The 24546-nt window shown below is 44.7% G+C and overlaps 3 protein-coding genes across 4 annotated transcripts; 1 reads left to right on the top strand and 2 right to left on the bottom strand.

Moving 5' to 3' along the window:
- Positions 1-571: 571 nt before the first annotated feature.
- ECD (ecdysoneless cell cycle regulator) lies at positions 572-9769 on the bottom strand. The gene is made up of 13 exons (XM_050976514.1): positions 9561-9769; positions 8647-8764; positions 8189-8276; positions 7038-7216; positions 6155-6350; positions 5165-5293; positions 4893-5018; positions 4067-4152; positions 3203-3309; positions 2603-2780; positions 2093-2160; positions 1795-2015; positions 572-1291 (listed from the first exon to the last, which is right to left on the bottom strand). Exons 1-13 carry the CDS (start codon positions 9754-9756, stop codon positions 1079-1081), a joined length of 1905 nt encoding a protein of 634 aa, XP_050832471.1. The 5' UTR covers positions 9757-9769; the 3' UTR covers positions 572-1078.
- On the top strand, positions 9770-22060 carry FAM149B1 (family with sequence similarity 149 member B1). Of its 2 annotated transcripts, XM_009087582.4 has the most exons (15): positions 9770-9865; positions 10487-10591; positions 10732-10843; positions 11761-11903; positions 12274-12393; positions 12973-13143; positions 14061-14245; positions 14492-14619; positions 15171-15224; positions 15648-15760; positions 16434-16613; positions 17778-17904; positions 18234-18356; positions 18867-18948; positions 19668-22060. In XM_009087582.4, the coding sequence occupies exons 1-15, from the start codon at positions 9831-9833 to the stop codon at positions 19739-19741; spliced, it is 1752 nt and encodes a 583-aa protein (XP_009085830.3). In that variant the 5' UTR covers positions 9770-9830; the 3' UTR covers positions 19742-22060. The 2 variants fall into 2 exon arrangements, with proteins under 2 accessions (XP_009085830.3, XP_018766678.3); XM_018911133.3 differs by lacking the exon at positions 15171-15224 and having other exon boundaries at positions 9795-9865.
- Positions 21792-24529, bottom strand: DNAJC9 (DnaJ heat shock protein family (Hsp40) member C9). Its single transcript, XM_030241322.2, has 5 exons — positions 24281-24529; positions 23804-23941; positions 23434-23688; positions 22696-22779; positions 21792-22278 (listed from the first exon to the last, which is right to left on the bottom strand). Exons 1-5 carry the CDS (start codon positions 24458-24460, stop codon positions 22147-22149), a joined length of 789 nt encoding a protein of 262 aa, XP_030097182.2. The 5' UTR covers positions 24461-24529; the 3' UTR covers positions 21792-22146.
- Positions 24530-24546: the final 17 nt, after the last annotated feature.

The following is a 24546-nucleotide window of genomic DNA, read 5'->3' on the forward strand; positions in this document are numbered from 1 at the left end:
TAACCCCATTTTTCTACCACAGATTTGTCTGAGTCTCTCACCTCTCAGCAATCCAAATTCCTTGAAATTCAGCAGAACCTTCTTCACACTGCCCAGCTCTTGCTGTCCATCTCTAATCCCTGTCCAACCTGCCAGTGCTCTCCCTGAACTACTGCCAAGTAAATTACTCAACATCAGTGGAGGACAACTGATTAATTGCTGAATGGAAAAGAAATAAAGAGAAATTAAGAAGCTGATTTGGATCTGGCATTGGACTGCATTGCTGATGTCTGTGTATCAAGAATTTCTATGTATTTTACTTCAAATTTATCTTGTTGAAACTAAAGTTGTCATATTTGAAATAGATTTTTCATTCCACATGAAAGCAACATGCTGCATGCCTTCCAGCCACATTTTCACTGAAAAAACCCCAAACTGCTCAGCCTGGGCTAACATACAGCTACTGCTGGCATGATACCAACATTCAACAATAATGGAATTCATTCAGAAAATGAACAATTACAAAAATACTTTCACTCCAAGAACTGATACTGCACAGAGCAAGTGCTGGATACCTTAAAAAAATCAGTAATCAAGTTTTATTTCTGTTTTTATTGGAATAAATTTAAAAAATACTTCTGGCCAATATTTACACATTTGATCCAATTACTCTTCCTGCAATGTGGTATTTCCCCAGCTCCCCCTGAAGGCAGCAGCATTTTCATAACAAGAACTGCTCCCCAGATATTGAACCCACTCAGCAATGGGTAAAAGGACATTTTAGACATGTGGCAAATTGGATCACTGATTGGAAAAATGGAAGAGAGATTTTGTAATAAAAGAAAACCTCATGTCAGTCATTCATTCAACATCATTTTTCAGTTTTCTGAAATTGTGTTAGCACTGGGAAAATCACATTTCCACCCAAGCCAGTGTCCAAACAGAAGCTTTTGCAGGTAAATTCACTCTGCTGAAGTGACACATAATGAACAGAATGCTCAAATTAAAACCTTAGGCCTCTTCTTCCACATCCTGCTCGTCTGTCTGTGCTCCATCTCCCCACCAGCCATGTCCTGTCCAAAGCCTCTCCCTGCCTTGCTCAGCTGCCAGAGAGCTCTGTGCTCTCAGGTAAATCCACCCCCAGGCTCTGTAAAATGTTTGAGGTGGGTCCCGCCAGGCCAGCCTGGGCACTGTAGGACTCCAGCAGGTTTGCCACCAGGTTCATGTCCACATTCAGGGGTGCCAGCTCAGCAGCCTCAGCTCCAGAATCAGGGCCAGCACTCTCACATGGGGCTGCTCCAACAGAACTTGCCTGCAGTGAGTACAAAGAGAAAGGTTCAGCAAATTGCATGAGCAGATTTAAGGGAAAAAAAAAAGGGGCAAACCACAGGAGAAAAGAAATAACAATTCTGCAGCCAACAAAGTCCAGTACACTCCTGAGTCTGGACAGACAGGAATTCAGACACCAAATGCTCATGCCAGCTGAAAATCACCATTGTCCATTACCCAGGTTAAATTCCAAGAGAAGGACACAAAGTGTTGCTGAGTCCTGGCTCAGCTTCCTATGGGAGAAAACTACTACAGGAACTCACAGGTGAAGCTGCAGCTGCTTGCCCTACTACAAAAAACAGGGAAATGGAAGTAAGCCTTGGAAAAGATGGGCAAATTCCAAGCTTAGGTAAGCTTTAGTTTGAAAAAAATTTATGATGGTGCAGGTCCAGCACACTTTGCTTGCATGTGGGAAGGTTCTGATCCTCACTCAAAATTTCCTGTTTGGAAATTACTACTGCAAATCAGAGCTCAAGGCACACTCACTGCTCTCTGGTGGCTGGTGAAACTTTTCCCAACATTGGTCTGTGCCAGCTCACGGTCCATCTCCTTCATGTACGCCTTGAGACTGCCCACGAGCTCCTCAGGAGACACCTTCTGCTCCTGCCTTTCATTCCCATCATCCAGGTCTTCATCATCCTCATCTGAGAAACCAAATTCCTCCTCTTCATCCAGATCATCAGAATCCAGCTCCTCTGAGTCTGCCCCTGGACATGATTTTGTGTCAGTACAACAGCAAAGAAATCGGTGCTAGGATTTGTTTCAAATAAAGAAGCAATCTCACCTAAAATTCTGTCCAGTGCTTTTGTAAAAGAATCCACATCAAAGGTAACATGGGATTCATCAGATGACCTGAAATATAAAATATTTTAAAAGAAATAAAGCTTTTATACTTCCATAAGCCTGACACAGGCACAAGCCATATTGATTTCTCTCAAGCCAGGACCAAAGTTGGGACATTTGAATTTAAAAGTCCTCAGAAGTTTGAAGCTTGTATGCATTAGACATGAAAGAGTGAGTGGAAGAATTCTTGGCATAAAAGAAAAAAATTGTGAAGGCACAAAATCCAACTGAGTGACAGAGGGCAGCTCAGCTTGCAGCACTTGAACCTGCACCAGTGCCAGAGTGGTACCAAGCTGATTTAAAGCAACTACATGTTCACTGCTCTGGCTTTGCTTCAGGCCCCTGCTCAGCACAGCACCTTCAAACTCTGATTCTCTACATCACAAATCAACCACAGGGCTGCAGCAGAGTGCAATATTCTACACCAGACCCAAACTCCAAGTGCTACTACCATGGCATTTCTGCTCCTTCATGTGTGGAGACTTTGGACACAAAAGCCTTCATGCTCTCAGCAACTGTTTCCAAGTCATATTTTTCCTCTTCCTCATTTGTGCAAGGAAGGGACTCATTTCTTGTCTCCTTCAGCATCTGATCCAGAGCACCTGGTGTAATATCCAGCCAGCTGTCATCTGAAAGAACACAGGACAGATCTGTAACTCTGCACAAGCCTGCTGGCCCACAGGCCCAAACCAGCTGACTGACAGGACTGCAACCATCCTGCAGCTCAGGTCTGCAGTTCAGTTTTTGTGCTGATCCTGGGTCACACACAGCAAAAGGCAGAGAGAGGCTGAGAAGAACCGAGTGGAGATTTCATTTCACTACTTAAAAACTCTGCTTTGCAGAGCTCAAACCAAGAGAGACCATTCTAGTCACTCAAAAGCCTTTGGCCACTAAGTGGAGGAAGAAAGGCTTACTCTAAATTGGGAGAGCCAATCCAGTGTTTAGTCTTAAGGATGGCTGGACTGGCTCTCCCTTCACAGCTGTCAGCATTCCCCCTCTCCCTCCAAAAATAATCATCTGTAACAGGAATAATTCCCCCCATCCATCTCACCATCCTCTGCAGGAAGACAAGCAGCTTCTCTCTCCAATTCCTTCAGATCAATGGGTGTTGTCTGTAGAAGTGTCAGGATTTCATCACCTGGGCTCACTTCGTCAGAGCTAGAAGAAAATAAATCAATTTACTGAAATAGATTCAATGGGATCACATGCTCTACATTCAGGTTTTCACTTGAATTCTTCTTTTTTCCTTCTGTGCAAACACAGAAGGAAAAAAGGGAAATGAATCTAGGGGAAGTACCAGAGTACTACACAGAGCATTGGGCAAAAAGGACACGGTCAGTCCCTGCAATTCCCAGCTGATGGCTCCAAAGCCCATTGGTCATGGCTCTTTTTCTTTACATTTATTTTGCCTTGGAAAATATTAAGATTACCTAATCACAAACAGCACAGATTGGAAATTAAAAAAACTAACAGTCCAGATATTATGAGCTGGCAAAGCCTCAGATATTTTTGCAGGGATTTATTTTTTGGATTTGATCATCCAGAGAAATCCACAGCCAGCTCCTTGAGCAAAGGAGACAGATTACCCTGTATTCATTATTCACTGGGACTGCTCTTCAATGAAACTTTTCTACACTTTCTACAGTCAACCAAGCAAAAACTTCTTTGCAGTCACCACTTGGAATCCACTTGGGAGAGCTCAGCATTTCACAAAACCAAGATAAAAGAGTTACTCAAGCCAGAACTTCTCCCAGTGGAGTATTCCAGAGGAATTAGTACTTGTATGTCCTGGCCACAGCTCCCATGTCAAATGTGCAGTGGAGAAAAGGGTTCAGGTGTTTGTAACAAGGATTTCAAAGGTCACTTAAAGGATTTGTAGGGTATATGACACTCATGAATTTCAAGTAGCTCTCACCTTTCTGGCACAGCAACAGATTGCTGGAAGTGATCTTCAGCCATGTGCAACAGTTCCAGGTACTTGGCAGATCCTTCCATTTCTCCCTATTTAATGCAAGTCACAGGCATGAACCCAAACAATTCTCCTTCCCCTTCCTCTTCACAGTCAGGCTTCCTAAGGATGACTGTTTGTCACATAGAAATGCTGAGAGAACCAAAACAACTGAAACCTCTTGGCCATGTACACTTGAAACTCAATACAGCAAAGGGGCATTCCTGTATGCAAAGTATATTAAAGTATATTAACCTAATAATTTCAATAAAGTTCTCCAATTTTATAACCTTCAAATAAGTACTCAATTTATGTCCAGTTTTTTAACTTCAAAGAAGTAGTCAAAGGCATCTATTAAAAAAAACCCACAGAACCTCACCAAAACCCCCAGAAGTCACAAAAACCACACACACATAAAAATTACACTTGCATGGGCCCAGATAGGCCTGTGGTGTTATGCATGGATCTTGAAGAACATTTAATTCTAGAGGGGTGGAAATGAAATGCAAACCAGTGAAATCAGTTACACCTCACACAATCACACATGGTGGTTTTATGGGGAGAAGTGTATTTCTCCCCTTTCTTTGGATGAATGAATCAATCCCCAAATCTTGCTTTTTCCTTTTTAACTTCCAAAACAAATTACTTTCAAAGTGGAACAACCTGCACATGTCCCCTTTAAACACATGAATTCATTTGACACAGAGATAAGGACTCAAGCTCCTAACACAAGCTCAAGGGTTAAAATGTATGTTCTCTGGAATGTTCAAAAGACACAGACACGCTGCTTCACCTTGAAATAATCCTTCTCTTTCAAGCTCCTGAGGAATCTCTCCCACAGAGGACCACTTAACACCTTTCTCTTGGCATCAGGAGCTGCTTTACTGCTCTTGGAGCACAGAATTTCAAAGCCATGAGCCTGCAGATAAAAGATGAAACAACAAGAGGTTCTCAAGGTGTGACAGGCTTTGCTCACATTTTTCTGGACAAGGAGGGAACTTCCTGACAAGGACTTATTCCCTGGACATGCATGAACCAAGCCCAAAATGCACCAAAAATCATTACCAGCTTCATGCCCAGCTCGTAGGCTCTGTACTGAGGATGAGATGGGGCGGGCAGGGTGTATCCACTGCGTCTGTCTGGAACAAACTGCTGCTGCACCAGCTGTGCATATAAACACCGAGTGAAAGTCACCTGAAACAGCCAGAGCAGAAACAAACACTCCCTGCAGCAGGACTGCGCTGGGGACAGGCATCAAACTCCCTCCAGGCTCACCAGAGTGGGTTTGGAGGCACCCATATTACAGGCAGTACCTGAGACTGCATTCAAAATGTATCTTAGAAAGATTTCTCTGATAAATTGCTTTTAAGGCTTTAGAAAGTTTGTCCCAAATTGAAATACCCCAGTAAATACAAACTTTTGTCAGTCTAAATACATTAGTAAAAACCCTTAGTATTTTGTATTCAGGTTAACAAATGTATTTTCAATTAAAATGAAATTGGATTAAAAGTTTTTGCAACTGTTAACAAGTCCAAAATTTGACTCCAATGCTTCTTTTCAGGAGTCTAGTGGTAGAACTCTGTAACAAAATACATCAGATACCACAGTGCTAGGACTGAGTGTTATTAAAAAACCACTTCATTAAAGCTTTCACAGAGCTGTGAGAGCACAGCTGAGAAGGTGAAAAGCCTGGGAGTGAACCACTGGTTAGGAGTAACTGCTCCTGTTTGCTGGCAGGGCTGTCAAACTGCTCTGATCACACAAGGAGATCAATTTACTCAGCAGGCACTTCAGCAGACGAGCTGTTATCACAATCTCTGATTTCAGAAACAACTCTCTTATGTTCACTCCCCTGAAAGTCCAGCCACATGTTCTAGAGCAGCTATTAATGTAATGACCTGGAAATTCATCCCTATAACTTGTAATTTTAAGTTAAATCTCCGTGTTTATACCACTGGCCACAGAACCCTTGTCAGTGACAGAAGGGAATTAAGTGACAAGGCTTTAGGAGAGCACTTACCACGGCCATCAGAGGCTCTGAGAGAGAGCACTTACCAGGACCATCACTCGCTGCTCGGCAGGGAAGGTTCTGAAAGGGCGCCGGCAGGCCCCCAGATCGCTCGGATCCCGCAGGTAGAAGGCCTGGACTGCCGCAGCCACCAGGGAGGGGCGTAGCCTCAGCACGGCCGCGATCCCGGCCGGCAGGAAGCAGCGGGCTCGGTGCAGCGAGGCCTGGATCTTCTCGGGATACCTGAACGGCAACAGAGCATAGGGAGGGCACTGCAAGTTAACCACTCCTTCTTTATCATGAGGCCCCTTTCTCTTAATATTGACCTGGATCATGGGTCAGAAAATTACTCTGGAGTTAAAACTTGTCCAATCCAATGCCTAGAATGTCAGTTCCTATAATACATACTTATATAAATGTACACGGCTCATAAAATTGAATCTCCCACATGGGTAAGAGGAGCCCCTGAGGACTTAACCAACATATTCAGCTATGCAGTATTCTTTGCCATACTTGCTGTCAAATCCTTGCAAAAAATAATGCACAGGGCTCAACACAGCTGTGATAAGCTGAAGCTCTGACAATTCTGCTGGTTCTACATTTTAGATCAAATCCTCTTTTTTCTTGTGCACAGGGCACCTAAAAGATCACAAAACATTCAGATTTTTCAGTCTAAGGAAGGTGTGAAGGAAGAGTAACTCTTGTCATTGTCAGGGGTGGAATTACAGCAGTGAACCAGTTTCAGATCCCCAGACCACAGCCTACAGGACACTGATCCCCCTCTTTCCAAGAGTGCCACAGAAAAACCTCCAGCTGCTGGTTTCTGAAAAGGAACCAACTTTATTCCATCTGCTGGAGAAACGTTTAAAGCCCAGGGAGCACAGAACCAAACCCCACAGCTGCAGAGGACCGAAATGCAGCCCCACGTACCCATGGATGCGTTTATTCAGCGCAGCTCTGATGGGCTCTGCAGCCAGGAACTCCTCGGCGCGGGTGGTTAACAGAGCCAGCGCCTGTGGCACCGTGGGACAGGGAGCAGAGAGGGCCCAGCCCTCCTCCAAAGGCTCCAAGGGTGGAATGATGTGCAGCTCTCCTTTGTAAAAGAACACCTGGCAGGCAGGAATGCTCTCATCACACAGGGGAAGAGCAGTCACACACAGAGACATGGAAAAATTCATTGCATATACAAATGCATCTGTTTGAACACTGAGAATCTAAAGGACAAATAAAGAATCAATGCAGGAAGCAGCACAGCTTTTCTAAAAAAGTTATTTGAGATGCCAGAGACCACGATCCAACCAGGAAAAATCCCTATTTTAACTGCAACAAGTTTTGTCAAATACATCTTGTTTCCTTAACAACAATAATACCACGTTTCTCTTCAACTAGAGAAGTGCTTCAGGAGAACCAGCATAACCTAACTGCTTCAGAGCATCACAGGCATTAAAAGCATTATTTCAGGTGCCACGTGCGACCTCTGCTGGTTCCTGATTCTAAGAAAAGTCCTGAATGCAATGTTCCCAACTCCCTCACTCTGTCTGTTCCCTCAAACAAAAGGAAAATATGAGCCTGACGCTCCAGGTACACACTTGCAATCAAGTTTGGTGTTGTGTTCCAGTCCTTTTATAAATCTTGGAGTGGGGAAAAATGATGAAACAATTTTTTGCTAATGACCAAATTAATGATCTCCATTTTAATCCACTGCCATTAGCAACCATCCATATCCAGGTGAAGGTGTCTGCTCATCATTTCACCTGTACCAGACAAAGCCTGTGTCCTTACAGAGACAGCAACACTCCAGCCCTGAGCATTCCCTACTCAGAGGGCAGCAAATCCTCTGGCCTAAACACTCCACAATATAGTAAAAAAAAAAACCCAAAAAGACCCAGTGGTTCTAGCAGAGCTAGAAAACTCATCTAGATACATGAGTGCTCCTGAAGGAAGCAACAGCAAGGGACAGAAAGCACTCTGGATTTTCAGAGGCAGTCAGACCACTTGGCTAGAAGTGCAAGAGAAAACTCCAGCTGCTACAGAAAAGGCCACTAGGTCCCCCTTGCCAACTGTACACAAGTTTTACTCACCCTGTTTTCACTGTTCTCAGGATTCAGCCACTTTGGGAGAAAATCAGCTGCTTCTATCAAGAGAAACTCTCCATCGTTGTCATCAATACTGACCAAGGAGAAATTGGAAATTTAGCAGGAAAAGCATGGCAGAGCACAACAACACACTTCTCAATCCATGTCTGCTGTTTTTTTTTTTTTTTTTTTTTTTTTTAATATTCATAAACCCATAGAAAGGCTTAGGTTAGAAGAGACCTTAAAGATCAACACCTCTTTCCAACACCCTTGCCACAGGCAGGCACACCTCCACTAGCCCAGGCTGCTCCAAGCCCCATCCAACCTGCCCTTGGACACTTCCAACGTGTACGGGATGGGGAAACACCTCCAAGGATGGGCAATAGTAAGACAGGACCCTCAGAGCACAGGCACTGCCCCTTGGCAGCCCTCCCACAAAAGCAGCTCAGCAGCACCCGCCTCACCTGGCTGCCAGCCCCGGGAACTCCCTGGTGATCTCCCGCAGCAGGTACACAATGAACCACTCATCCTCCACGTTATCCCCGAACACCGTGGTGCCGCCCAAGTGCGCCGGGGTCCCGCCTGCACGGGGCAGAGAGAGGAGAGGCGGCTCAGCAACGCCATGCCCAGGAACAGATTGTCCACATAGGCTGCGAAGTCTCCCTCACTGGGGATATCCCAGACCCTGCTGACAGAATCTTGTGCCCTGTGCTCGGGGATGGCCCGGCTGCAGCAGGGAGGTGGCACCAGATGCCTGACTGGGTTAACCCGTGCTGTGACACCGAGAGTCGGGGAAGCCGCCGGGTGCCCCTCACACGCTGCCGGTCCGAGCCCGCCAGATCCCCCTCACACTCTCTCAGCTCCCGGCCGCCGGATTCCTCCTCAAACGATCCCGGTTCCCCCATCACACGCTCCTGGTTTCTGGCCGCCGGGTTCCCTTTACACCCCCGCCCCCGGTTCGCCCTCACACGCCCTCGGTTCCCGGCCACGGGGTCTTTCTCACACGGCCCAGTGCCCCCTCACACGCTGCCGGTTCCCGGCCGCCGGACTCTCCTCAATACATCCCGGTTCTCGGCCGCCGGGCTCCCCTCACAGCACCCCTGGTTTCCCCTCACACGCTCCCGGGTCCCTGCCGCCTGATCCTCTTCAAACGCTCCCCTCCCCGGTTTCCCCTCAGACGCTCCTCGATTCCGGCCGCCGGGTTCCCCTCACACCGCCCCCCCCCCCCCCCCCCCCCGTTCTCTCCTCAAACGCCCTCGGTTCCCGGCCTCCGGGTCCCCCTCAGACGCTCCCGGTTCCCGGCCGCCAGCTGCCCCTCACAGTCCCCCCGCTTCGGACGCTCCTCCCGCCGGTGCCTCCCGGCCCGCTCCCGGCTCACCGCGGCGCGGCACGTAGCGCAGGCGGAACGGCTGCCGCTGCCACACGTACGAGGCCAGGAGCGGGGCGAAGCGCACCAGGGCCAGCTCAGCGCAGCGCCGCAGCAGCGCCTCGCCGTCCGGGCCCGCCGCCGCCGCCGCGAACAAGCGGTACCGCACCGCGTCCTCGGGCAGCGCCGGCCGCCGCAGCGCCTCCATCGCGCCGGGGCACAAAGCGCTCCGCCCCCGGGGAGGAGCGGCGCGATGGCGGCGGCGGGGCGGCGGCGCTGAGGATGATATCGCGATACGCGAGGAAACCGGTGCAGCCGTGAGTGGCCGCCGCTCCCCCGGTGCCCGGCGCGGCCCCGAGCCCCATCCCGGTCCCGGTCGCGATCCCCGGCCCCGCTCCCGGGCCTGCCGCTCGCGCTGGCCCCAGCACCAAGCAGGGCCCCGTGACGGCCCGGTCACCCCCTGTCCCCGACGGGTGATGGTTCCCGGCATTCCCGGGATTCCTGAGCACCGGTCCCGGCCGGACAACGGTGTGACAGAGCGCGATTAAATCCCTGTAACTGGCTTTTATCCCCTTGCCCAAGAGTTGGGTCAGTTCTGGCTTACTCGGCTAGTTCAGTCTTTTTCTATTTCATTTAATTCAATGTAGTTAATCGACAGGAGTAATGGCGTTGTCTCTGCTTTTAGGGAGCTGTAGCCCAATTCACAGCATCTTACGTTTAACTGATTTTGAAGCCAAGACCTTAAAGTCCATATTTATCCTAGAATTATTTTTGATACCTTAAACCTAGAGTTTTGGCGACAAGAATTAGCTTTGTCATAGTAATAAATGTGTGCACAGTCCTTGAGAAGCAGGAAAGAAAAACCTGTAAAACTTATAGGGAACTCCGTAAATGTTTATTCTTGTTAGTTATGCCAAGTTGCACTTCTGTTTTTTCAGACAAGGACTCCCGAGACATGCCCTGAGGCATCACCCACCGCCAGAGCCGGGGGCTCAGGTGTGCTCAGCCTCACCCACGGCTGAAAAGCGAGCCCAGACCTCCAGGTACTTGTCCTGACACATCTGATCCAGCTGTTCTCGTACAGCCAAGCTTTGTGTGCTGACACACTCGATCTGTCGTTGTTTATCGTGGGCTGTTTTGCTTTCTCTTTGTTTTTGTTTTCGGCTCGACGCGTGCATTTCAGGGAGTCGGGAATCCGTAAGGGATCGGATGATCATGGGGATGCAGGGACTGCGAGTCAGGGTTGTGCTGACACCTCCACAGAAGACAGCTCAGTCTTCTCCTGGGGCTATGACGTGAGTAGAACATAATCATCCAAGCCAAATCGAGTACAGAAATACACTTGAAATACCACTGCAAAGATATCTCAGAACAAAAGTGATTGGATCTGTCAAAAAATCATGGTACTGATTAGAGAAAGAATATTTTTTCTACTACTTTCCATCTTTCTGTTCAAAACACATTAGGGTCATACTATTCTGTTAATATTCTGCATTTCCACTAAAAAATTTGGAAATGCAAATCATTTAGTGCATGAGTGTATCTATAAATTGCTGCTATTGTGGAACCCCAGCCATGGCTGGATGACCTTCAGATACTTGGTGTGAGTTGATCAAACTTCTGCATTCTTGCATGTTTCTCAAAATATGGGAAGCTCCTAAAACAGTTTTTTCATTTAGAAATGTTTGATTTGTCTCCTTCCACCAAAGCCTAGTGTGTTGTTGCCTTCTGGGAGCTGAGATGGAGCTGTTTATATTTAAATGATCCCAGAACTGACCCCATTTTCTGTCTACATGTAACAAAGGGCCTTAACCATCCCTCAGGTTCAGTGCTTCCCACCAGCCTGCATTGCTTTTTGTGTTCCTGCTGTTTGTGGACACTGGGCAGCAACAAATCCTCCATTGCATTAAAATACCACTGAATTTTATCCTTCCTGTTCTGATTCCTTTAAGTCTTGCAGCTTAATATAATAATATGGATATTTCAAAATGTTTTAATAGTTTTTTTCTGCTGTGTTATTATAATCTTTTTATGTGGCTGCCATCCATCTTAAGAACAGGCTGCATCATCTCTAGGAGAAATAATTTAAAGTTAAAATGTTTTTCTGCAGTCATGCTAAACTCTAAACAGTTGTGTCTTCCAATATATTTTAAAAGATCAATTAAAAAACCCCTGCAAATGCTATTCACAAGGTATTTTCTTTCCTCTCCAGGAATTTGACAAAGCTGCCACACAACAAGTTCAGCAGATGTTCAGACAAATTGATGAGCTTCTGTATGAGCAGAAAGAGACCGTTCATGTTGAGGGACTGAGGGAAGAATGCCACCAGTGGTCCTCCAGCTTTCCTCATCTCAGGTATTTTATTAATGGGCAGGTGCTGCTGCCTTCCCTACCAGGCACACAGTTGCTTTTAAAACAGGGGGCAGGGTGGGTTTATGCAGTTATGCAGTGGCTAGAGATAAAAAGATCACTCTGGTGATGTGCCTGCCTGTCATTAATAAACATCCTCTTACCTCACACGTGGTTCCTTGACAGAGGCTTGTTGCCATCTGTGACTGACTTGGCATTACCAGAGCAGAATTCTCTTAGAAAACTGAAAGTATGACCAGGAAAACTGTACAGCCTCCCAGGAGAACTTTTAGGATTTGCTGCTGTTCTTACACCCTTCAATGACTGCACTGCCAAGGTTTTCTGCTGTGTTTCTCCTTTGCTTTTGCTGTGGCAGGGTGGTGGGGAAGCAGGTGGTGGCCCCCACAGATGAAGGGTATGGATGGTACTCCAGTTCCCCCTCGGGCAGTTTGGCTCCCTCGGATGTAAGTTCACCACAGGAGAAGGATTCTGATGAGTAAGTACCAGCAGTGAGCCTGGATCATGCCAGGGTGGGAAGGGAGGTTTTTTCTCTGCTTCTTAAGAGTGTGCAGCCTTCCTGTTGGGCAGAGCTTTGAACACAGCACATTCTTTTTTTTTTTCCTTTTTAACTGAATTTCCTTTTTTCCTTCTTATCTGAATTTAGTACACTTAGAATAGCAAGAACACATAGCTGTGCTTTTGCTGACCACAGTGAACTGGCCAGTAAATAGAAATATCTTTGCTGCTGCTGATTTCTCGAGAATACATGTGTACTGTAGCTGGTTTTATTATTAATCATCTGTTGGATTCGCCTAGGCTTTAAAAAGTACAAAGCACTGTTAGTGCTGCTTTTATTATTTAATGCTCAGAATGCTTTCTAATCAGTTTTGGATATTTTTTCTCTGAAATTTCAGGTTCCTTAGCAAGAATTAAAAGGTATCCAAACCAGAAGTTGTTACTCTAATGAATAATTTTTTGGCCTTTACTTATTGCCCTTAACAACCATGCTGGTCTCTCAGTTATTTGAGGAGGAATAACAATTTATCTTTCTTTCTGCTTTCTGAAAACTGTCCAGACTTAGTGTTTTGGGCAAGAAGGTGCCTCTTTTTGTTGCTCCTGCTCACAAAAAGGCCGACCCTTCCAAGCCTCCCACCTTGTGTTCCTCAGAGAGGGGTGAAGGGGAAGAGGAAGTCATTCTCTCCGAAGGCATCGTGGAGGAATACTTGGCATTTGACCACAGAGATGTGTAGGTATTGAAGATTAAAATACTGTCATGGGGCTCCTGCAGTTAAGATACACATACTCTATGAATTTATTTATTTTTTCTCTAGAGAGCTTTCAAAGGCCTGAGTTTGCCTGGGCACTGGGAATTTTCCCAACCTATTTCCTAGGGCAATTTCTTTCACTAAATTATGTTTAGGAATTTTTTGATCATTTTTCACACTGTCCATTTTGGTGCTTGGTTTGAATAATTCATTCCATCCTAACTAAGAGCCTGAGTATTTAATAATACATGTTTAAACACCTTTTTTTTTTTTTTTACACTGTGTCAAATTCACTGCTGTTAGTTATGCAGCAGCAGTGCGCTGCTTCTGTTTTGGGTGGAATTGTACCTTTTTGGATTTTTTTTCAGTGGTATTTTTAAGAACTAGAGTGGATTTTATGCTTGTCAAGAAACAATTAACACTATTTTTATCTTTTTACCCCTTTACATTATTCAGCCCTTCAGTATGAACATATGGCCTGGGTAAGGACTCTGGAGGGTGCTGTCAGTTCCTGACTACTTAATTGGTTTTAATAATTAAAGGCGTTTATCTACATGGACCATTAAATTAAAATTGTTATGTTTCTTGCTTTTACCAGACTAGAGAGACATCGCTGCAGCTAAAAATATCACTCTCTTGTCTTCAGGATTCTGTCCTGTCATTAGATAGGAAGCCTAACAATGTGATGAAGAAATATCACTGTAACAAATAATTCTTTTTTTTTTTCTGTGAATTTGATCTCATGGGTAAATTGTTGTTCATGGAGTATGATTTAGAATAATTCTGTTAGGGATGACCAGGGTGGGCCAGTCATTTCTCACTGAGGTCAGTGGGAAAACTGAAAATAAGTATAGGGCACAATGTGTTTCTGGTGCAGGTAATACTTCCATTTTTACAGGGAGGAGGAGTTGCACGAGAGGAACATGGGACTGTCCTCTGGACGGAAATTGGGGTTTCCTCCTGTCTCTCCCTACTCCTGCATGAAGGATTCTGTGCTCACCTTTGTGTTTGATGATGTGTGGAGCGAAGTCCTGGTCTGCATGGAAGAATTGATCTGCAGGCACTGGGAAGGGTCAGCCTCTGGTAAGGATTCACAGTTAAGGTGAAGGCTCAAAAGGGGATTTCAGCTACTTTTGCAAAGTGATATATTTGAGAATGGTCTCTTCAGTGGGATTAAAAAGGTTATTCTGCTAACAGTGTGAAACACATCTTCAAAAAACTTAGCAGAGCTTATCATCCAAGGGGACTGTCTCTAAAAAAAATTTGATTCATAGCACTGTCCATGACTGGCAATGCCAATATTGACAGGAATTCTGTTGCTTTGCACAGATGATGAGAAAAATATAACAGTGGAAACGCTCCGAGCAGATGCCAGAAGCCCTTTGCAGTTGGATCCTCTGCCAGCACTGTTACCTCGGGTGCCACACACAAAGATGCCCTCGGTGGCATCAAATCTGGTAAGGATTTTTTACCAGCTGTTGTTTTGTGTGGGGATGAATCACAGTGTTACCTCAGCAGAGTGGTTCTGTTTAGGTAAATAATTGGTTTGGACTTTGTGTGAGTGCTGGCTGTCCTTTCTGACACTTTAATCCTGTTGTTAACTCAGCTGGAAGTTTTAGTTCCTACTTTCCTCCTTGAAACAGTATTTTATATCTGTGTGTGACAGCCATGTGGTGGCTGTTGGTTCAGGATGTAGTTCTTTCACAATTTAATGTTTCAATTAAGTGGTGAGATTGAGGAGTGTGTGTGTGGGATCCCATTCTCAGATTAATAGTTAATTCACCCAGCAAGAAGGGAGAAATCTCTGCAGTTCTAAACCATTTTTTTTCCTCAGACACTGATCTAACTGTATAATCTACTTTAGATGATTTGCATCTAGAGTGGTGAGCACCAAAGTGTTACCTGTTTATTCCATTTTAATTCAGCTCTTTCCTTCTTATTTCTTTTTATTTTTCTCCTTTATTTCTTCCCCCTGCCTCTCCCTTGTGTTCCCTTATTGTGTGTGTAGTGCCCAAAACCCAGAGGTGGCCGCAAAAGCAAAAAGAGGAGAAAAACACCTCAAGTATGTATGGGATTAAAGCTCTGCTATTTTCTATTTGCTCTTTTTATGGTGGGTGGAATATGATGGTTTTTTTCAGATCAGTCTGCATCTCAGAAAAGGACTTTGCAGATCTGTTCTTGACATAAAATGTCAATATACACTGAAAATTATTTTCATAAAGCTTCTGATTATAGTCATTGTTGGAAGATCAGGAAAGGAGCTGCTCAGTTGCAAAATCCCAAGTCTTAGGACATTTTCTAAGCACTATCATTCTAAAAAAAATAAATGCTAAGATCCCTTAGCTGGGGAAATAATATAACTGAGTGTTTATCTGGATGTCATGGAAGAAATTAATGAGTTTTCTCCAAAGTGATATACAAAGTCTATAAATATTTGTGTGTGTGTCTGCCAAACAGTAACTTACTTATTTTGTTTTAATTTCAGGTAAGTCTCTCTCAAGGGTCAAGTAGTAGTTCTCAGTGTAACCTGAATGGCTTGATGGTGATCCATGGGATCCAGTTACACCAAAGGAACCTGCCTGTCGTGGAGAAAACACTGTAAGAACTACAGATCACCTGTAGTAAATAAAGTAGAGCATTCTCACAGTGAGAGGGATTCGACCCAAAACCTTGTAAGATAAATTCCTCCACTGGAGAAAGCAGTTATTAGTTATTAGTTATTTTCCTGCTTGGTTATTTGTTTATTTGTCCTCTATGAAAATTGATAGAGTTCCTGTCATAGTAGTGAGCCCCTGATTGGGGAATAAGGAGTATTGACTTTATGATTGTAGAAGGCTGATTAATTGCTTTATTATACCATACCATATTATACTATATAACTAAGAAACTGATCATCCTTTTCAGACAGTCCAATACAGACAGATCTAATTGATCAGTGAACCCAAACACCATCACTGGTGTTCAATTAAGAAACCACCCTTTGGTAAACAAATCTGCATAACACATTCCACACATGCACAACAACAGGTGCAGCAAGTGAAGATAAGAATTGTTTCTCATTCTTTTCTCGGAGCTTTCTCACAGCTGCTCAGGAAAATCCTGGGAGAGCTATGTCTCTGATTATCACAAGTTACATTAAAAATCAGCACACATAATTTCTACCCACATATTTTATGATTAAAGTCACCTGTAGGTGAGCACTTTGCTAACAGCAGTTGTCATGCTGACCATCTCTCTTTTGGTCTTGTAATTTTGTTGCTGTTGTTGTTAGGGACCTGGATGACAAACGGCCAGGTTCGAGCTCCCTCTTCTCTACCCGGGCGTGGCCAAACCGTCCCCTGGAGCTCAGCACCTCCTCCCTGTCCCGCTGCACCAGGAGGAGGAACGCCCCCCCACGGACCCTGCATCCCATCGGGACCCCACGCTCCGGGGACGACGTCTGCAGGCGCCTGTAGGTCCCCAAAGCAGCACCAGGGTCAGAGAGCAGCCCTGGGGAGGGAGAGGAGCTGCCCCTTAAAGCACAACTCCCCTGAGAGGGCTGAGTTCTTAAAGCTGATGTTCATTGTGCTGCCCCCTGTGATTCAGTGAATCACACACATTCCCGTGTTCAGGTGGTTTTGCAGGTGAGCAATAGAGCTCAGTCTGTCCTCTGCAAGCAAAGTGAACACCACCATCTCCTCCTTGACATGGCTGTCTCTTCCTGCAGCCCATTTTCAAGATAAATTTAAAATTCTGCAGTTTTTGGAGGTCATACTGCATGTTGTTATCCTAGCCCAGAGTGGACTATAAAGATGTTCAAATAGGTTATCTGACTGACCAAAGGGCTCTTAGTGAGCCCTCAATCACATCTAGAATATCTTTCTTTTATTTTGCACAGTGACCTGACTGAATGGAGTCATTTACAGGGACCACAGGGTATCAGGAAACAATGCAGGATTTATAGACCTGTCTATTTCACATGTTCTAAATTGATGTAGCTTACTTCTAGTTTTGTTGTTTATCATCAAGTCTGTTGCCTTCTTGTCACATACTGTTGAGAGACTTATTCCTTGTCTCTTCATACTGGTGTTTCTCCTTCCAGTATTTTGTGTTTCTGTTCCCTTTCCTCAGGCTTCAGTTAATGTAAGAAATACTGACATCTTTGCTTTATTAAAATGTGTCTAGGTTTGGAAAGACAGGTGTCTGCTATGGAAGGCAGGAGCCTCCCTGAAATGGAAAATGTAACCTCCCCCCCTGAATTGCTATAAATTTTAAATTAAGGGGCTCTCAGGTAAAAAATATGGGGGCAGGAAATAACAGAAAATAAAAAGATAAAATAAACAATGCAGTAAACCAAAACAACACTGACAGAGTCAAAACAGAACCTGACACCCTGTGGGTCAGGGTATTGGCAGCAGTCCAATTGGAATTTCCTTGACAATCCAGGACAAAACGTATTTTAAAATGCAAGTAGAGAGCACTTAGGAAAGTCTTTTATAAATGGTTTGAAGCTTTTCCAAGTTATTGTTACAGAACAGTCAACTCCAGAAGGCCAAAGAAACTGGCAACATTACACCTTTCCACCTGCCAAACACATTAACTGTATGTTTTTTCTGTTCTTACTGGTGCATTCCAGCCTGACTGCACAGGAGCAGCTGACCTCACCCTCCCCACTGCTGCTGAACAGAAATCACCCCCTGCCACCCATTGCCACCAGCACTGGGGCAGAGCGTGGGAGCACCACAGGACCCCACAGGCAAACGGTAACAGGCACAAGAATCTCATTTTATTACTGAGTAATCTAAAGTTGTTATCACTGCTGGTCAAATTACCCAGCCCAAGAGTTCCAGTTTATTTGTTGTTTTGTGACAGAAGGTCAAATAGATGATCAAATAGAAAAATGTTGTATCAGTTTTGAGTAACAGCATCACCCATGCTTACCTGCTTAGTTCTAATGCCAATTGAATGTTTCCCTCCTCATAACTAGGTATAAAATGATTAATTTTGAAAATTAGCTTTAATTCCTGGGTTAATTATTTCCAATGAACTGCTGCACTAAGAAAAAGCTGTAACTCTGTTACTCTCCTTGCAGAAACCTCGAGGGAACTCCAGCCGTGCTCACAGTGTCACGACACAAGACACTCACCAGCAGCTCCAGGAGCAGCTGTCCTTACCTGATCCCTACTCCAGGCCTAACACAACCAGCACATCCTCGGTAAAGCATGGCTAATTACACCAGATCATCCTTAATTACTGAAAAGGGTGCTTTGAGAATGAACATCAATTCGTGTCCAGTCTGTTTCAGTATCAAGTACTCTCAGTTTAATTTATTGGAACTCCTACTCTACTGGTACCTTCTTGTATCTAACAATGTGTTTTTATCTAAGCTTTGACAGCTGTAATTTGAGCACACCTTTTAAATAGCTGCTTGACTGGTTTCTGTGTATAATTTCAACATCCTGGACTCAGCAGTTATAAAATCTGCTTTGGAACAGTGCAATACCCTGAAATGGAAAGACTGCCTCTAACTGGCCCAGTGATAATTTTAAATTAATGTTAGAAAAGTGTGTTTTCTACTCCTAAAGTTCATTTGACCCTTCTTTAAAACTCTCCTTAGACCTTCACAACATCTAACTCATTACCAAATACACGTGTTTAAGTAGATTTGAGTTGTATTGCTGATTTCTTTTCACGCAAACAGAAATAACTTGAGCTGTTTTTCCAGCCCCATTCCCAGCGCCGCCGTTCTTGCACTGTTACTGATTACAGTAATCAATCCTGGACAAGGAGAGGATCCACGAGTTCAGGTATGCCCATCACTCACAGGGTTTACTAAGATCAAACAAAGAAGATGGGACAGGGATGCATTTCCTACAGGGGTACATTCCGAAAGGTAATTTTCTCTTTTTCAAAGTTCCATCCATGTCTTTAATTTGCCATTATACAGATTTTATCCTTGCTCTGTCCTACTCTACTCCAGAGTGTAGCTGAATGCATTTTGTTGGAGTTTGTTTTGTTTTTATTACCACCAAATATTTAAATCAAGTAAAGAAGCTTAATGTCACCAGCCCAGTGCCTCTCAGTGTCCAAATTTTCAAAGCAGTTCTCACTTTAAACAGAAATAGTAACTTGAGATTAAAAAAGGCACTAATAGTGAAGTAACTTGTTTTTAAACAAGCAAGGAGTGGTTCCTACTGAAATTAAATAAATATCTGCCCTACCCCCACCAAAAAAAAAGCAAGATGAGTTTTATGACTGCTATATTGACAAAACCAATTTAAATTAGCAGAAAAGCTTTGTAGACATGAATACTTAGTGAAATATCAAGGAATGCAGTCGCTCCCTGCAATGCAGCAACTCAGCAAGCACAAGCTTTGCCCTTTTTGGAAGTTATAAATAATGCAGTTGATAGCCATGTGTTAGACTAAAAAGAGGTTTTAGTTTTAGGCTAGAGGAGATGTATTTGATACTTAGCTGTAATTCCTTCCCAAAGTCTTGAGGCTGTCCGTGATCTCTTGTCTGTCAGGTCTTCCATCGCGTGGTTCTGTGAAAGCCCACGGCCGAAGTGGATCAGGCACAAAGAGCAAACAGAGGCACTGATGTGCCATGGAGAAGCATCCACCCATCCATCCCTCTCCAGAGAGTCATGAACCACTTCTCTTTCCCAGCAAGGTCAACGTTGTTTACACAGAGTTTTCAAACACCCTTCCTTACAGACAGTTATTTTTATATAAATCTAAGCAGCAGCTGCCAAAGATTAGAAGGGGTGCACTTAAACATTCCATTTCCTACCAGTAGAGAAAGTGATGCTCCAGAGGAAGGGTGAATACATTCCAGTGAAGCCCAACTGCTAGGAATCCCAGCAAACACTCTCAGTCTGTGCTTGTGCTCTTTTCCATGAGGCTGGTGACAGGTTCATGTCCTTACAGGCACTGCAGGACCTGCTAATTTTTTCCCTTAGGAAGGTTAACCTGGCCTTCCACAGCCGTAGTGATTTACATTTTTTAAAAAAGTGTATTTATATATTTCAATATGTTTGAAGCAATATTGTACTAGCAAAAGCAAGCACTCAGGCAAGTGATGAATGCTGTAGTAGCTGCAGCAGGTATGAACAGAGGTGTGTAGAACCAAGGCAGCAGAGCAGGGGACCTGGCAGCTCCAAGGGCAGCACACCACTGCCTCTTCCTGAGTTACAAAAAAACCTTTTACCTGTTCCTCAGTGACTGAAGGAGGTTGAACAGGCAAAAAGAAACTTCTTACTACAAGTAGTTTCAGACAGTACTCAAAATCAAATCTTCCTGGTGAGACATTTTATAGTAATTTCACAGAACAGCTCAGTGTCCCTTTGTAAAAATACCTATAATTACACAAGATTTCTTCACTCCAAGGTAGAGCTCCAGAAGCCACTGATGCAGTGGAGCTTTCAGGAGCTGTGTGCCCTGTGTGACAGACCTAGCAGAGGCATTTGCTGGAGTTGGCCTTGTGGCTCCAGATAAGACAAAGCCATGAAGTACAGGCTTCTCAAAATAAGTGATTAGCTTAAGGTCTTACTCCCAAACAGTAAGTGCCAGACTGAAATGTAAAAACAAGCTGAGGTAACCACTGGCTATATTTAAACAGAGTTAGGACTCTCCACAAAAAGTTGTTCCTTTCTAGTCCAATTAAAGAGCACCATTTTCCTGTATTTTCTTATTCTTCTTCAAATAATAGTTCAAATTAGAAAAAAAACTTGTTAGTATTCTGTACGGCATGGCTCCCCTATTTCCCCACTCCAGACCAGCTAGTAATTTTTCATCTATACTGAAGCTCCCAAGTCCAGTTGATCCAAATATGCTTTAATCAAAAACAGAGAACTGTGCAAATATAACTGGGTTAACCTGCCTTTGCATTTCCAGAAGTTTAAATTAAAAAAAAAATATATATATATATATATATATATAAAATAAATTAAAATGCAGCTCTGAGCTCAATTTTAAGTTTTCAAAGAGAGAAGCTGATGCACACCAGAGACCTCTACTCACTAAACCACTTCAAAATACAATTTCTCTTCTGGAACACTACAGTGTGTCAGTTATGACAGGCAAAGTGCAGATAAGCATCTCATTTGTATCTGTGCCATTCCTCAGGGACCAAGTGAGTTTTCAGTAGCACAGGAGTTACAAAAGCAGACAAATAAACTTGAATAGACTTTGTAAACATGATTGTAGTGTTTGACAGCCTAGAGGAGTCAGTGGGTTTAACAAATGCAGTCACCTCCTAAGGCCAATTTTTGGTTTTTGTACAGATGGCTGACACCAGGGACTGCTCCTGGACTGTTATTTATTTTGTGTAATAAAAGCAACCTTCAAGCCCTGCGTTATAAACCACAATGATATGCTCTATTTTCTCAGAATCAGGGTTATTTTTCAGAGCAGACAAGTAAAAGGGAACAGAGAGACGATGTTCCTCTGGCTTTCCCCCGGGAACTGCTGTTGAAGCTGTGAGAGCCTTCCACTCCCAAAGTGTTCACCTCGAGACTCCTACACCTTTGAAAAATGATCCTCCTTGGAAATGTGCAGGATTTATTTCATTGAAATCAGAAGAATCAACACAATTGGCTTGTTTTAAATAACTTATTTAGAAAACATACAGAGAACTGAGAAAGTAAAACTCTGAAAAAAAACGCCACCTTCTTGTTTATTAAATCAGCAATTTTCCAAACTATCTTTATAAAAACTACTGGAATATCTGAAAAAGACCTGTTGAGCTGATGTGCAAAGACTTTTAAAAATAACAGGTTTGTTACAGAAGAAATGTGTGAGTAGCACACATGGATCTCAACTGTAGAGCACCCAAAGGGTTGGGGACAACAGGAATGCCTTGTCTTCCTTGTTCAGCATGGATTCCATGTCATGCCTCCTCACTTACAGCCAGTCAATGCACACAGTCTGAAACAGGGGCCCAGAAAACACCCAAAATTCTCCCAAATCCACTTTTCTACACAAAGTGAAACCTGGTATTTCAGTCTACGCTGTTCCTTCTGCCTTTCTTTTCTTGCCTGAGGTCTTCTTTCCTCCTTTCTTAGCAGTGCTGCCATACTTTGCTTCCAGCTGGGTTAAGAAGTTATCCATTTCCTTTTCTCGATCTTTGCTTCGGCGCTGGGCAGGGGGAAAAGAAAACCAACCAGACTCAAACCTTTTGGAACTTCCCAAACAGCTTATCCCACTGAAGTCTGATAGCTACACAAAATCCTGGACTACATCAAACACATTAAAGATAAACTACAGGAAATTTAATATCATCATTAAAACTCCCTGTGAAACCACCCAAAACTAGAAGTTATTCCATAAGTAATCCAAATATTTAACTCTTGTAAATTTTTAAATAGACACAGGTAATAAAATCCATACTGTACTCCGAATCTAATTAAATTAAAGCACATAGTTATTATTAAGGCCAGGTTTTAACCTCAGGAATTCAGAAGATATGCAAGGATCCAAAATCAAAGATGCTCAGGGAAAACACAATTATAAGCCAGTAACAAAATCATCTGCAAGAAACAGAAGAAGCCTTACTTTAATCACTGCTTGCAAGTCATTTTCTTCACTAAGGCCCAGCTCATCTATGGTCTTTTTTGCCTCTTTAGCTTCTTTTTCTGCCTAAAAGAGCAAATAAGTTTTTTTAAAGAAGTATTTTGCATGTTATCTGACCATGTCTTACAGATTACCAAATGCTTTTTAGGCATCAGGGGAGTGCAAAGGGTTTCCAAGTTTGGCACAAATAAGGAACCAGCAAGACAAGCCCATTCTGGTTACAGAATTTAGCAGAGCAGGAAGTTTTTCTGCTCTTTCACAGTGTTGCATGTGATGTTTGTCCCCACCCCTTTTCCCACAACCTTTTTTTTTTTTTTTTGTTTGTTTGTTTTTGGTAGATACTACAATAATTTAAAGGTTACTGTGATTTGCATATAGCATTCTACAAAGTGTCCGAAAACATACAGGAGTCCATTTAGGCCAGAGCCAACAAAATGTGTTTTCACCACTTGCTGGTTTTTGTTAACTCCAGCAACTCCCAGCTTTGTAGATAAACGCAGGGACACACTAAACTGTAATAAGCCATTGTGTATAATAAGGAAATAAAGAAGTAGAAAAGCCTTTCACAATGATTTGGATTGGGGGGGGGTGATGACCACGGGTGACCAGATGTGAACAGTAAGGTGTGTAACCCAGCAATCCTGTGACAAACATCTTGGGAACAGAGTTACTTATTTCTGCCAAGGGAAAAAGTTCTGGTAATTAATTGCTGCAACCTACCCGCTTTCTTCTGGACGTCATCTTCTGCTTTGACTCCTTTACAAAAGCCTTGTAGGATGGCACCTCCCCGGAGTCGATGGCTTGCTCGATCATCTCCCGTATCCTGGGCTCATCTGTGTAGTCCACGCACAGCACAGACTCCATGATCCGATCCATGTCGCCCTTGAAATTCAAGTACGCTGCCTTCACATCAGCCAGCTCTTCCTCCGAGTTTTTGTAGCTACTCTTGAACTCTTCGATGTCTTTCACGGTGACCTGGAGCAAAGAGGTGATGCTTTGTGACTTACAGGACTCACCCACCAGGAGGATTTAAGAGAAAACACATAAAAACAAAAAGGGGAGGTGTCTCCCAGCCCCGTCCCGCTCTCACCTTGAACAGCAGATGCCAATACTCAAGCCAGTCCCGCCCGTCCTGCAGCGCCTCGGCTTCCTCATCCACCATGCCCGTCTCATCGTACACTGCGCGCTGCTTCTCATCGCTCAGCACGGCGTACACCTTGCCCAGGATCTGCGGGACGCAGCAGCGGCCGGGAGGTCACTCAGGGAGCGGTCACTTGGGTGTCAGTCACCCAGGGAGCACTGGGGTGGGCACTCAGGGTCAGGGTTGGACAGCGGGGTGGGCACTCAGGGTCAGGGTCGGACAGCGGGGTGGGCACTCAGGGTCAGGGTCGAACAGCGGGGTGGGCACTCAGGGTCGCTTGCCCGGGGTTCAGCCACTTGGGGGACAGCCGGTCAGGGGCCCAGCCCCTTTTGGAGTGGTGGGTCGGTGTCATTCGTGGCCGCCACCGCTGCCCTCCCTCCCTGTCTCTTCTTGCCTCCCTCCCTTTCTCCCTCGGTCTCTGCTCACCTGGAAGCGGCGGGTGGCCTCCTCCTTCTGCTCGGCCGGGACGCGGTCGGGGTGTAAGCGCAGCGAGGCGCGGTGGTAGCCGCGGCGGATGTCCTGCTCGGACGCGCCGCGCCGCACGCCCAGCACGCCGTACAGGTCCGCGGTACCGAAGGCGGCCTCGCACTGCTGCGACAGCGCCATCCCCCCCCGCCAGCACCGTCAACAACGCCCCAACGTCCTTCCCGCCCGCTCCGCGCCCGGGCGGCTGCTCCGCGGCTGCGCCGGGC

This window comes from Serinus canaria, chromosome 6 (assembly GCF_022539315.1).
Source record: "Serinus canaria isolate serCan28SL12 chromosome 6, serCan2020, whole genome shotgun sequence".
NCBI lineage: Eukaryota > Metazoa > Chordata > Aves > Passeriformes > Fringillidae > Serinus > Serinus canaria.

Coding starts and splice junctions, on each gene's coding strand:
- ECD (XM_050976514.1), bottom strand. CDS start 9,756: ATGGAGGCGCTGCGGCGGCCGGCGCTGCCCGAGGACGCGGTGCGGTAC. Junction 2,016..2,092: donor AGCACTGGACAGAATTTTAG/GTGAGATTGCTT, acceptor AATCATGTCCAG/GGGCAGACTCAGAGGAGCTG. Junction 1,292..1,794: donor TCACCAGCCACCAGAGAGCA/GTGAGTGTGCCT, acceptor TACTCACTGCAG/GCAAGTTCTGTTGGAGCAGC.
- FAM149B1 (XM_009087582.4), top strand. CDS start 9,831: ATGATATCGCGATACGCGAGGAAACCGGTGCAGCC. Junction 10,844..11,760: donor TCTTCTCCTGGGGCTATGAC/GTGAGTAGAACA, acceptor TTTCCTCTCCAG/GAATTTGACAAAGCTGCCAC. Junction 18,357..18,866: donor ACACAACCAGCACATCCTCG/GTAAAGCATGGC, acceptor CTGTTTTTCCAG/CCCCATTCCCAGCGCCGCCG.
- DNAJC9 (XM_030241322.2), bottom strand. CDS start 24,460: ATGGCGCTGTCGCAGCAGTGCGAGGCCGCCTTCGGTACCGCGGACCTG. Junction 23,942..24,280: donor AGGCCACCCGCCGCTTCCAG/GTGAGCAGAGAC, acceptor TGCGTCCCGCAG/ATCCTGGGCAAGGTGTACGC. Junction 23,689..23,803: donor ATTGGCATCTGCTGTTCAAG/GTGAGAGCGGGA, acceptor TCTTTGCTCCAG/GTCACCGTGAAAGACATCGA.